At 35.8% G+C, this 13,858-nt stretch overlaps 1 protein-coding gene across 1 annotated transcript in view; it reads right to left on the bottom strand.

Moving 5' to 3' along the window:
* LOC306873085 (progesterone-induced-blocking factor 1-like) overlaps positions 1–13,858 on the bottom strand; it is a 41,149-nt gene that overhangs the window by 7,507 nt on the left and 19,784 nt on the right. The window contains exon 14 of the mRNA XM_079422110.1: positions 276–406. Within this exon, the coding sequence (XP_079278236.1) occupies positions 276–406 (131 nt within the window). The remainder of the gene's footprint in view (positions 1–275; positions 407–13,858) is intronic.

The raw sequence follows: 13,858 nt of genomic DNA, 5'->3' as shown, positions 1-13,858 counted from the left end.
ATTATCTTTGCTCCTCAATGAGTTGGAATGTATTCAAGTTATTTCAGATACTGCCTACTACCTTTCCTCTGCCTATACAAATGCATACCTTGGAACATGCATATTATTAGTTAGAAACCGTTGCGACTATTGTTCCAAAACAATGGCAATGATTCTATGACGACTCCACCTATGTCCTTTCAAAATAAAAGCTTTGTAAAGATTTTAAATGGTGCTGTTGTATTAAAAACAGGATGTATCCATAAATCTGTGATAATCATTTACTTCCCCTTTACCTTACTTCCTCTTCTAATCGCGTGAGGCGTTCTTTCAGCATTTGGATCTGAGCATCTCTCTGTCGCACGGTCTCGATCAGGTAGCTGTGCGGCTGCTGTGCCTGCTGAAGAAGCTGGTTTGCTGCCTCCAACTGAAAGAAAGTAAAATAATAATACTTTGGTTACTATTAAAAAGAAGCAAATTAGGAGTTTGAGGAAAAAGTCGAAGTTAATGGTTTGTTAATAGCGAGAATTGAACCTTAAGATAAAGTGTGACCAATTTATTTATAGGGATGGATGATGTAACAGTATCTTAACAGCTGCTATGTTTCCATAACGCTGTTTTTATGAGCCTTTTGAAGCATCGCCTCTGGTTTAAAAAAAAAAATCCCTTAATTCGTAAAAAAAAAAGTTTTTATGCTCACTTGAGGTGGTTTTTAACTTTTCAGGAAATGCATGTGCTGAATACATTTGGACGTAGCGAACATTAAACCCACGTGACTATTCAGTTGTTTCCACTGTTGGTTACTACTAGATGGAAACACACCTAATTCAAATTTGTTTTGTTTTACTTTTTTGCAAACTTTGAAAAGATCTGCTTCATGTTTGGACGGAGCAATACTAAATTTTTTATTTAATTGTAAAATGTTCATTTTCCATATCATATTGTATAAATGTTGTATATATGTGAATAAATGTTCATATTTTCACATGGTTAATGTAATCTTTAACCAATCTAAAAATGAATATATAATATACACTCACCTAAAGGATTATTAGGAACAGCATACTAATACTGTGTTTGATCCCCTTTCACCTTCAGAACTGCCTTAATTCTACGTGGCATTGATTCAACAAGGTGCTGAAAGCATTCTTTAGAAATGTTGGCCCATATTGATAGGATAGCATCTTGCAGTTGATGGAGATTTGTGGGATGCACATCCAGGGCACGAAGCTCCAGTTCCACCACATCCCAAAGATGCTCTATTGGGTTGAGATCTGGTGACTGTGGGGCCCATTTTAGTATAGTGAACTCATTGTCATTTTCAAGAAACCAATTTGAAATGATTCGAGCTTTGTGACATGGTGCATTATCCTGCTGGAAGTAGCCATCAGAGGATGGGTACATGGTGGTCATAAAGGGATGGACATGGTCAGAAACAATGCTCAGGTAGGCCGTGGCATTTAAACGATGCCCAATTGGCACTAAGGGGCCTAAAGTGTGCCAAGAAAACATCCCCCACACCATTACACCACCACCACCAGCCTGCACAGTGGTAACAAGGCATGATGGATCCATGTTCTCATTCTGTTTACGCCAAATTCTGACTCTACCATCTGAATGTCTCAACAGAAATCGAGACTCATCAGACCAGGCAACATTTTTCCAGTCTTCAACCGTCCAATTTTGGTGAGCTCGTGCAAATTGTAGCCTCTTTTTCCTATTTGTAGTGGAGATGAGTGGTACCCGGTGGGGTCTTCTGCTGTTGTAGCCCATCCGCCTCAAGGTTGTGCGTGTTGTGGCTTCACAAATGCTTTGCTGCATACCTCGGTTGTAACGAGTGGTTATTTCAGTCAAAGTTGCTCTTCTATCAGCTTGAATCAGTCGGCCCATTCTCCACTGACCTCTAGCATCAACAAGGCATTTTCGCCCACAGGACTGCCGCATACTGGATGTTTTTCCCTTTTCACACCATTCTTTGTAAACCCTAGAAATGGTTGTGCGTGAAAATCCCAGTAACTGAGCAGATTGTGAAATACTCAGACCGGCCCGTCTGGCACCAACAACCATGCCACGCTCAAAATTGCTTAAATCACCTTTCTTTCCCATTCTGACATTCAGTTTGGAGTTTGGGAGATTGTCTTGACCAGGACCACACCCCTAAATGCATTGAAGCAACTGCCATGTGATTGGTTGATTAGATAATTGCATTAATGAGAAATTGAACAGGTGTTCCTAATAATCCTTTAGGTGAGTGTACATATATTTCAAGCTTACATTTACAAAAAACTGCATTTTTAGTAATATATAGTTTCATTGTTAAGAGTTTTTTTTAAGTGTTTTACATTTAATATATAAGATGTACACACACAAATAAATATTGTTTAAAAGTCAGTAAGAAAAACATACTTTTTTAATAATACTTTTATTCAGAAAGGATGCATTGAACTGCTCAAACATGACAGTAAAGACTTACGTTCTTGTAATGTCTTTCAAATAAATGTTCTTTTGAACTTTCTATTCTTTAAAAATAAAAAAATTAATAATAAGCAGCACAACTGAGTGTTTTTTCAATAGAAATGTTTCTTGAGCAGCAAATCAGCATATTAGAATGATTTATGAAGGATCATTTAAATTACTGTAATATTGTATTTATATAATATTTATTTTATAATTATTTATATAATATTTGAATGCAGCCTTGGTAAGCATAAGATAATTTTTCAAATACATTATTTTTATTTTTTTTAACTGATGCCAGACTTTTGAATGGCAGTGTATATATAGGGGGTTCATTTTTTTGTAGTAAACAATTTTGCAAGGATAATATAGCACACTATTGTCTTTGTTTTTGTTTCAGACATACATGAACTGATCATCAAAAGCACACATCTAAAGCACAGTCCTTCATTGGATCAATTATAATCCCCTCTGCCATTCTTATGTCAAGCCATCAGTCAGCGACAGTCAAGGGTGATAAGATATAGAACATGACAGAAGATGGCTTGTGGACTAGTTCACAGGTAAGATCTTGCTATCTTTGGGCTGCTGTGGCAGGGTGTGACTTTTCACTCTGAACGTTTGCATACAACGAGAGGTTTCCACTGTGTGGGTGGCTAAGTGAGCAATCTAAAGGAATTTTGTAAAGAAAACTTGGTTTTCATCCTCAGTGAATTACAAAGTACCAATCAGTCACTGACATAGTAAAAGTCTGTTTGCTAACAGCGGAGGCCAGGAATTACACGGAATTAGGTTCACTAGCATTAACACTGCTACCCAGCTCTTCCAACTGGCTGAGGATAAGCCCGAGTGTGCATCTGACAGGGCAAAAGAAAAGCGCGATAACTTCATTCCTATAAGGGATAAAACACGCGACTGAGATAGGTGATGCATGTAAATCCAGCACAAGCGCATGGGCCAAATACAGTACATCAACACGTCAATGTTTCAGGTGCTTTGTGAGAACATCAAGCATGACAGTTACAGTCTGCTATGATCTTGTTATGACAGCTTGAAATGCAAATGAAAGGAAAATCTCCAATGTTATGTCTGTGAAGCAAGTCATATATATCAAGTGATTTTTCGTATGTTTTTAAAAAAAAAAAATTTTTTAAACAATGCAATTACGTTTTCCTCCCTCTGGCTATTTTCTAATAGCCTGTTTTTTTTTTTTAGAATATATGATCATAAAACCAAACCGTTCAGCACTTTTTGTCTCAGCACCCTCCTAATAGGACAATGATAATTACCTTGGTGACAATGTATTATTACCCCTTTTTAAAAGATTGGATCTGTTCATTTATTCATGAATCATAGTACTTTAGGTCGAGAACAGAGTGTACCAGGGTTAAACGATGGTGTAGGAGGGCAGAGAGGAACAAGCATAGACATGTGATGTCTCTTTATTAAAAGCTGATCCAAATTATTTAGAGCAACTGTCTCTCTCATTTATAGGATTTACTGTATATATTATATGAATTTCATATGTATTTATATAGCACTTTCTCTTGCTAGAGTATAATGAAATGCAATCAGAATACATTCCTATGTGTTCAGTTTCAACCAAAGTATCGATGTTTTTAGCATTGTAAAATCCATACGAGCCTTGACAATTGCGCTTTGGACTGATCAAAAGGACTAAGACTTCCCAATTTAAATACGCATAAATGAACAGCCTAATTTAGACATATGGCCCAGATGTACACTATACTGTTCAATGGTTGGTAATGTTTTTGAAAGCACTTTTTTATGCTCACCAAAGCTGCATTTCTTTGATCTACAATACAGCAAAACCTAAACATTGTGAAATATCATTACAACTTTAAATAACTTTTTTTTTTATACTAATAAAATTCTATTTGCATTTATTTCTATTTGTATTTAATATTAATATTTGCTTAATATTTTAGTGGAAACTGCTACATTTTTTCAGAATTCTTTGATGAATTTAAAGTTTAAAAGAGACAGCAATTATTTAAAAATAGAAACCTTTTGAAACCATAGAAATGTTTTTACTGTCACGTCTGATTAATTTTATGCATCCTTGCTTAATAAAAGTGTTCATTTCTAAAAAAAAAAAAAAAAAAGGAAGTGTACTAAGCATTTTGTAAAAGGGGTGAAAATGAATGACAACTAATAACCCCATAATTATTCAGATTGCAGATTCAGACTACAGCTAATGTTTGTTCAGGAGTTTCTTTCATCCACAACATTGTTATGGTGCTTTTTTTATGGGTTGATCAAAGAATTAGTTGTTTTGAATATTGCAATAAGGATGGGGGTTTGATATCATTGGGGCTTAGTAAACAGAATTATAATGAATGCATTTTTTTTTCAAATGCATCTAACAAGACCGTATGAAGGTAAAAAAGAAAAAAACTTATATTAACCTTTATGCCATTCAATGGGTCTCAATTTATTCCTACATGAAGTCCCCCACCCCCCTTGAACCCCTCCCAATGTATTATACATTTCTCAAGCACAAGCTATGTGTGTGCGTATTGTTAACTACTCTACCCAGTCAACTGATTGATCACAAACTCTACATACTTTAATTCTGAGACATTTACCTGAAAGTAATTCACAGATCAGTAAGTGAGTCAGTTGTGGATTCAGTAACTGCTCTGAATGATTCAGTTGATTTGGTACCGAGACTGATTCAAACCAGTAACTTTTTTTTATTTGAATGCTTCATTGAAAGGGCCATTTGATCATGTATCAGACTACACTATACTACTCAAAAAAAAAAAAAAAACTCAAAAGGCATATTTTCTTTCCATTATTTTGAGGTACATAGACTTCATTTTTAATCGCACCACATTCAATTCAGAATGCACACATGGCATTCACAGCTTTCACATGGCTGCTTCTGACATGGCTCTATAGAGTCTGTAGTAGCAGTGTAAACAGAGCAAGAAACACTGAAGTGCTCTGTGAAGTAAGGGTGTGTCAAATTAATGAGACAATGTAGATTAATTAAATTAATTCATTTTAACTTCCTGCACCACCCTAATTTCACACCATTCAGACTGCACAAATTTACCACAGCATTTCATCCCTCTGCTTTAAAAATGGCAAGCTGGGGAATCCTTTACATTTTACTTAGCTCTGCCTTCAAAGGGGTCATCGGATGCCCATTTTCCACAAGTTGATATGATTCTTTAGGGTCTTCATGAAAAGTCTGTAACATACTTTGGTTAAAATTTCTCAATGGTAGTGTAAAAAAACACCCTTTTTATCCTGTCAAAATCAGCTCTGTTTTCAGCAAGCTGTTTTTAGTCCATGTCGCTTCAAATGCTAATGGCTCTGCTGACTCCGCCCCTCTCTTCCGTGGGGTGATGAGCAGACTGTAAACTCCAGCCACAAAACTGGCTAACTAGCACATTATTAGGAAAGGGGATTTGCAAAGATTCATAAAAACCCTTATACTCACTTCTTCTGTAGATGAAGCTGGATCACGAATGATTCACGCGAAATTTGACGCATTTAGGCAGATCAAGATTGGCGCATTCCCTTCAAAAACAAAAGTAACGTTAATCCTCTGCATCTTCAGAGGCTCAGATGTCAGGAGTAAATGACGACAGCTATGTTCATTATTACATCCAACAACAAAACACCTCAATCGCTTAATCGAAGACATCTCGTCTTCCCCTGCACCGGAGGCGGATAGCTCTCAGCTCACTCAGGGTGGGTAAGAGGGTAAGAAGGCCTTGTCAATCAACTATCGTGAGAGCGGCCTGCACAGAACTACGGCATTCTGACAGGAATCTCAGAACAGCCTGATTTGAGAAAGGGGATTTTAAAATATGGATTAAAAAAAAACACTGGGTGGATTTTTATCATTATAGGATGTATGTGTACACACACTTCCAACACACATTTTTGTTCAAACAACAAGTGAATTTTGCATCCGATGACCCCTTTCAAGTACATTGAATTTGACAAGAGATATACAACATCCAAAATTTAAGGAACTGTCTTTCCAAGAACCAGAAAGCTGTCTTCTGGGTTACTTTAACTACAGGCAGGGTCACATCATAAAACTTACAGTAATTTTATTACTAACTGCCAAAAAATTGCATTGCAATATAATGATAATAAGACACTGTCATATAATTAAGAATGTGAATTTCATAATTCACTTTCTAAAAAGTTTTTTTTTTTTATGCATATCAAGAACATGCCACAAGATCAGATCAATTTTCCCTCTAAATAAATAAATAAATATCTTATTCACTTTATGGTGTAATGCCATATAGCAGCTAAACTATATAATTCTCTATTGTCCCCTTTTGGTTGTGTATTTTCTTGTGATTTAATTTCTGTTATGCTGTAGTTTTATAAATGTTAACGGGGCAAAGCGTTAAATGTAAAGATGAAAATAAACAAATAAAAATAAAGAAATCATTATGGATCACTGCATCTAATAATAATGATCTAATATTCAGTGAAGAAGAAGGTCTACTGAAGGTTCTTCCGATATGGTTTTCCATTGTAAATAGTGCAGTTTTAAGCATATGGGACATCTTGGTTGCATTTTTTATTTTTAATTCTGCTATGTTTTGATTGTAAACTTGGACTGAACAATAATTAAGAAAGACAATCATTGTTGACAATACAATCTAATCTGGGCTTGGGTTAGCCTGTTGTTAACTTATGTTCCAGTGAATACTACACTGTAAAAAATGATTTTATGGTTCAGTAAATAAAACAAGAAAAATCATGCATCTTTGGCTAAGATTTTTTTGTAAAATTAAACACTCCTGAATATTAAGTAAAATCTAAATATATACTCATTTTTTTCTTGTAAATATTAGACATCCGACATACAAGTAAATTTGACCTGTGAATGTCTATCATATTTACACGATTTAATAAAGTACTTGAAGCAAATTAAAAAAATCATGCAAGATTTACGCAGTCTTCAAGCAAGGAATATGCGCATGCGTGGAAAGAAATCCCGCGAAGATCGATGGCTTCTACATCTCTATCTGTTCTTGGCAAGTAAGTATTATTTAAAACTGCATTATATTACGTATTTTAAGATTAAATTTATTCAAGAAATGTAATTTCATTAGATGATCGTGTTGTCATCACTTCATTTCGTGCCTTTGAAAAGTTTAGAGTGTTCTTGAGATAGCTTTGTTAAAGGAGCGCCATATAAGCTAACGCAAAATATTTAACCAGTTTTAAGTTTAAACTTCAAGTTTCAAATAAATACGGGCAAAATTCGAGAATATGTTATGTGTTATTTTGTTTGCTTGTGCATTGCTCTTCGAAAAAAAAAAGTATGTTGTGGCCTCGAATTAAAAATATGTGAAGAGGTTTTCCTTCCCTCATTTTATATAAATCGTAAGTAATCCCTCCATTCTTTAATTAATTTACTAAATTGTGCGTTCTGTTTATTAATAGGTCCCTTCTTTATTCAATCGTGTCCACTTAAATGTAAATGACTTAAAAAAAAAGACGAGTGAAAGATTACTACAGTATGGACACGATTTACTAAATTAACGTGGTTTAATGGAAGGAAATGGCGTGGAGATCTTGTACGGTCATGTTTTTATGAGTTTGATCTGATTTGGATCAATAAAGTGTTGACGTTTCATTGAGTTTTTTTTAAAATTATTATTATTTCCCACTTTTTGTGTGATCTCATTCTAAAGACTAATCTCCTTCTGCATGGCTGGCTGAAGAGCCAGAAAAAAAAAGTACAACTCAAAGATAGCCATCTTTTCTACAGTGTGTAAAAATTCCTTGTTCGTTTAATCAAAATTAGTGACATACATTATGTGAAATGCAAATACTAATCAACTTTTACTTAAAAATTGTATGCTGTTAACTTATTTCTTTTATCTGTTTTCTTAATTGCAGAATATTTCTCATGTGCATCCAGTCCTTTGTTCTGTCTTTGCTGTAACCTGGTTGAAAGGGGCAGAAGGGAGAGACCGAATGGAAGGAATTGTCTGTATGTCCACACAGGGGTGCAGTTCATATTTTTCTCTAGATTTAAGCATTTAAATATGAACTGATGAGGTTGTTGTGCAAAAAATGCAACTTGCCCATACACAGATTGTCCTTGTTGCTTCAGGACCTGGAGTTCCCTGCACTCTCATTTGTCTAGAGATCACAGAGGATCATTGGACTCTACACAGACCCTGTCATTTAGGTGTCTTGTTTGTAATGCAGTAAGTAACCATTCAGAAAAACAATACTTTGAGCACATTCGAGGTCATCTAAAAAAGTATGAAACAGTGACCTGTGTTTTCAATAATTGTGAGTACAGAACAAATATATATTCTGTAAGTGCTTGGTAATTCTTGCATTGTTTTTTCTTCCAAATAAAAAACTCTTAACTACACATTTTTGGGGTGGGGTCAGGGTCTTAGTTAACAGGTTTTATTTGTAACTGCAGTCTGTTAGTCATGTTTTGATACTGAGATTAAGAAGCTGTCATATCTATGCACAAAACTGCTAATGTTGGAGTTTTAATGTGTTTAATATGTTATTGAAAGCGGATGTTTCTCATTGCTCAAGCTGTTTAAACTATTGCAAAGTGATCTTAAGCATCATAGGTTTCAGCGCTTGTTATTTCTTGCATTATTTCTTCCTAATAAAAGACTCTTAATTACACATTGTCATGGTATTATTTTGTCACACACATTACAACAGTAAAATTTAATTTAAATTAATTGCCAGCACTGCATAAAATAAGTAAAATGTATGTAAAAGAACAATTGGTTTTACTTAATTATATTAATTACATCAGATTTGTAAGTAAAATTTACTAAATAAAATTTAACAGGTCGAGTTACATGTACTCATTCAGTTTGTTAATTTTACTTAACTTAGTTAAGTAGATTTACTTAATTTCCATATGTGTGAAATTTACTTGAAAAACATTTGTGCAAAAACTTGCCAAAGAAAAATTGAGTAAATTCTACTTATTGTTTTTTTCAGTGATGCATGTTATCACAAGTAATATGCATTGATGACTACTCACTAAGCACTTCCTTTATCACAGGCTATATTCTATCTGAGTAATAAACAGCTGATGTGCTTTAAAATCACCTAAACCAATTATGTGTTCTAACTGACGACTAACAGCTCAAAGGTGCAAGGATTGGACTTTTTAGCAGATTCTGTACATTTTAAAAGAGTATTATTTAGTATATTAGCATTTTTAGAGTTAAAAATGAATACATTTTCTGATTTTGTGAAGTTGGACTTTCCAAAGCACTATTTTAGATGAAAGCTGATCCTTGAATGTTTCTGTTACAGTCTCTAGTACTTTCTGCTATTTTTGAAACCACACAACTGACCTTCTGAACTAACTAATGCTGCTGAAGTTACTGAATATCTGTAAAAGCAAACATAATACAAAGATTATTTAAAGAGGGGGCTCAAAATCAGAAAACAGATATTGTGCCAAGTTAAATGTAAATGTGGTTCTCTGTCTAATTTTTTAATATTTCAAAATGCTTTCCAAACTCTAGGGAGATTTTCCTCTTGCCATTTTAAGACGGTTGATTGTGGTTTTGTTTGAGCTTTGACCCTGAGCTTACCATAAAGACATATGTAAATAGAACAGATTTTGAATGAAATAGAAAACTGACAGGTTAGGACTACAACACACTTTGTGTACCACACTTTACAATAATATAAGTGGTTTAAAAATTTAACCTCTTCAGTGGGTTTGTTTGTTTGTTTGTGTTTAACATCATTCCAGCTTCTTTCGTGTTTTTTTGCTAAAAACTCCAAAACTGTATTTGGCTTATCTCTGTTAAAAATCTCTTCAAGAGCGTTAACTGAATGAGTTTAAACCAGCACAATCTTATAAAACATGCTTAATGGATAAAGGGATTCAGCAGAGAGAACATGTTGGAGGATCTTCCTCTATAAAATATATTGTGTGTCATCCTGGAATGACCAATTCTACAGTGAGTATAAACAATCTGGTCCCATCAGTTATAAAATTGTTAGAAAATTATTTTTCCCATCATTGGAACTAATTTCATACAGCTTATTCATTGTATATACATAGATACCTTATCAGTGGGAACTTCTAGCTTCAGAATTTACTGAAAATGAAATAAATTCTGTTATCATTTACTCTCATGTTGTTCCAAATGCATGTTTTTTTTTTCTTCCATGGAATGCAATAGGAGAAAGTTTGAAGAAATGTACACAATATTTTAATAGATTTTATTTTGTATGTGTGTGTGTGAGAACTAGAAATCCAAGATCGTGCCATTCACTGATAATCTTCCCCTCCAGTGAGCTATTAACTGTCATGAATGCATCACTGAGTAACCGGATTAGTCATTTTCATGAACAAATCATTCACAAACAAATCAGTTTTGTGAACTAAATGAATGTAATAACTTAAAAAATCCAGATTAATTCACAAATCAATAAATACTTCTACAGACTGCTTCTCTCATGAACACGCCAAAGAAAACTAGGTGCATGCACAAAATTATAAAATTTTAATTATTAAAAAAAGAATACATATACACACACACACACATATATATATATATATACAGTGGGTACGAAAAGTATTCAGACCCCCTTAAATTTTTCACTCTTTGTTATATTGCAGCCATTTGCTAAAATCATTTAAGTTAATTTTTTTTCCTCATTAATGTACACACAGAACCCCATATTGACAGAAAAACAGAATTGTTGACATTTTTGCAAATTTATTAAAAAAGAAAAACTGAAATATCACATGGTCCTGAGTATTCAGACCCTTTACTCAGTATTTAGTAGAAGCACACTTTTGATCTAATACAGCCATGAGTCTTTTTGAGAAAGATGCAACAAGTTTTTCACACCTGGATTTGGGGATCCTCTGCCATTCCTCCTTGCAGATCCTCTCCAGTTCTGTCAGGTTGGATGGTAAACGTTGGTGGACAGCCATTTTTAGGTCTCTCCAGAGATGCTCAATTGGATTTAAGTCAGGGCTCTGGCTGGGCCATTCAAGAACAGTCACGGAGTTGTTGTGAAGCCACTCCTTCGTTATTTTAGCTGTGTGCTTAGGGTCATTGTCTTGTTGGAAGGTAAACCTTCGGCCCAGTCTGAGGTCCTGAGCACTCTGGAGAAGGTTTTCGTCCAGGATATCCCTGTACTTGGCCGCATTCATCTTTCCTTTGATTGCAACCAGTCGTCCTGTCCCTGCAGCTGAAAAACACCACCACAGCATGATGCTACCACCACCATGCTTCACTGTTGGGACTGTATTGGACAGGTGATGAGCAGTGCCTGGTTTTCTCCACGCATACCGCTAAGAATTAAGGCCAAAAAGTTCTATCTTGGTCTCATCAGTCCAGAGAATCTGATTTCTCACCATCTTGGAGTCCTTCGGGTGTTTTTTTGTGTCTTGCACTGAGGAGAGGCTTCCGTCGGGCCACTCTGCCATAAAGCCCCGACTGGCGGAGGGCTGCAGTGATGGTTGACTTTCTACAACTTTCTCCCATCTCCCGACTGCATCTCTGGAGGTCAGCCACAGTGATCTTTGGGTTCTTCTTTACCTCTCTCACCAAGGCTCTTCTCCCCCGATAGCTCAGTTTGGCCGGACGGCCAGCTCTAAGAAGGGTTCTGGTCGTCCCAAAAGTCATCCATTTAAGGATTATGGAGGCCACTGTGCTCTTAGGAAACTTAAGTGCAGCAGAAAACCTTGGCCAGATCTGTGCCTTGCCACAATTCTGTCTCTGAGCTCTTCAGGCAGTTCCTTTGACCTCATGATTCTCATTTGCTCTGACATGCACTGTGAGCTGTAAGGTCTTATATAGACAGGTGTGTGGCTTTCCTAATTAAGTCCAGTCAGTATAATCAAACACAGCTGGACTCAAATGAAGGTGTAGAACCATCTCAAGGACGATCCGAAGAAATGGACAGCACCTGAGTTAAATATATGAGTGTCACAACAAAGGGTCTGAATACTTAGGACCATGTGATATTTCAGTTTTTCTTTTTTAATAAATCTGCAAAAATGTCAACAATTCTGTGGTTTGTTTTGTCAATATGGGGTGCTGTGTGTACATTAATGAGGAAAAAAAATGAACTTAAATGATTTTAGCGAATGGCTGCAATATAACAAAGAGTGAAAAAATTAAGGGGGTCTGAATACTTTCCGTACCCACTGTTTATATATATATATATATATATATATATATATATATATATATATATATATATATATATATATATATTAGGGGTGTCAACAATAATCGATTCGGCGATGCATCGCGATTCCGGTTCCGGGGGAATAACAACAACAACAACGAGCAAGATGGCTGAGGCGGAGGGAGATGACCGCGATAGACGGGTTATTAAAAACGCGCCCAAAGCTTGGAAAGCGGACATCTGGGCACATTTCCTCTCCTCTCTAGGTTAGCAAAGAGATACTTGTGCATCCCCGGGACAAGTGTGTCAGCAGAGAGAGTCTTCTCCACTGCAGGAGATGTTATCACTGCAAAAAGAAGCGCTCTCAAACCGGACCATGTCGATCAGCTTGTGTTTTTGCACAAGAACCTTGAAATTCCCAAATGCTAAACATTGAGAAGTTATGATGTAGGCTTAGGTTTTAAACTATACATTTCCTCACTCTGAAACGGATTGTTGATGATGGTGATGTTGAACTCAGACGGAAGAAGTTGTTTGTTTGCACAAATTTGGTAGTAGGCTAAGCCTACACACTTTATTTTTGGTTTACATTACTGTATTTCACATCTTGATATTTTGTTGTATGCAGTTGATGAATGAATGAATGAATGATGCATTTATATAGCCCTTTTATTGTGTATTGCCATACACCCAAAGCGCTTTACAATCATGTGGGGGTCTCTCCTCAACCACCACCAGTGTGTAGCATCCACTTGGATGATGCGACGGCAGCCATAGTACAACGGCGCCAGTGCGCTCACCACACACCAGCTACAGGTGGAGAGGAGAGAGTGATAGAGCCAATCAAGTGGATGGGGATTACTAGGAGGCCATGATTGATAAGGGCCAGTGGAGGGAATTTGGCCAGGACACCGGGGTTACACCCCAGCTCTAGTTGATCTGCAGTTGATGTGATGTAGGATCAGGGCAGGCATATAATTGCCATTGTCTTAAAGCTGCTAAGCTGCTGTTTTGTTGAGAATAGTTTGAACTTTACTTTACTACTTGAAAAAAGTTTCACAGTAATAAGTGGTTACTGTGTATTGTTGCACTGAATATTTTTATTCCTGGGTGGTTGTTGTTTAAAATAGTGCTACTTATTATTTTAATATTTGCACAGGACTTCAGGAAGTGGCCTGTCTTAGAGCTGCTATTTTACTGTGTGTAAAAAAAATATTTATGTTCACTGCTGAAAAAAGTTGGCTATTATTTTATT

This window comes from Barbus barbus (assembly GCF_936440315.1).
Source record: "Barbus barbus genome assembly, chromosome: 7".
In the NCBI taxonomy this organism is placed as follows: domain Eukaryota; kingdom Metazoa; phylum Chordata; class Actinopteri; order Cypriniformes; family Cyprinidae; genus Barbus; species Barbus barbus.
Note: the sequence above shows the minus strand (reverse complement) of the source record. Positions and strands in the feature narration are given on the sequence as shown.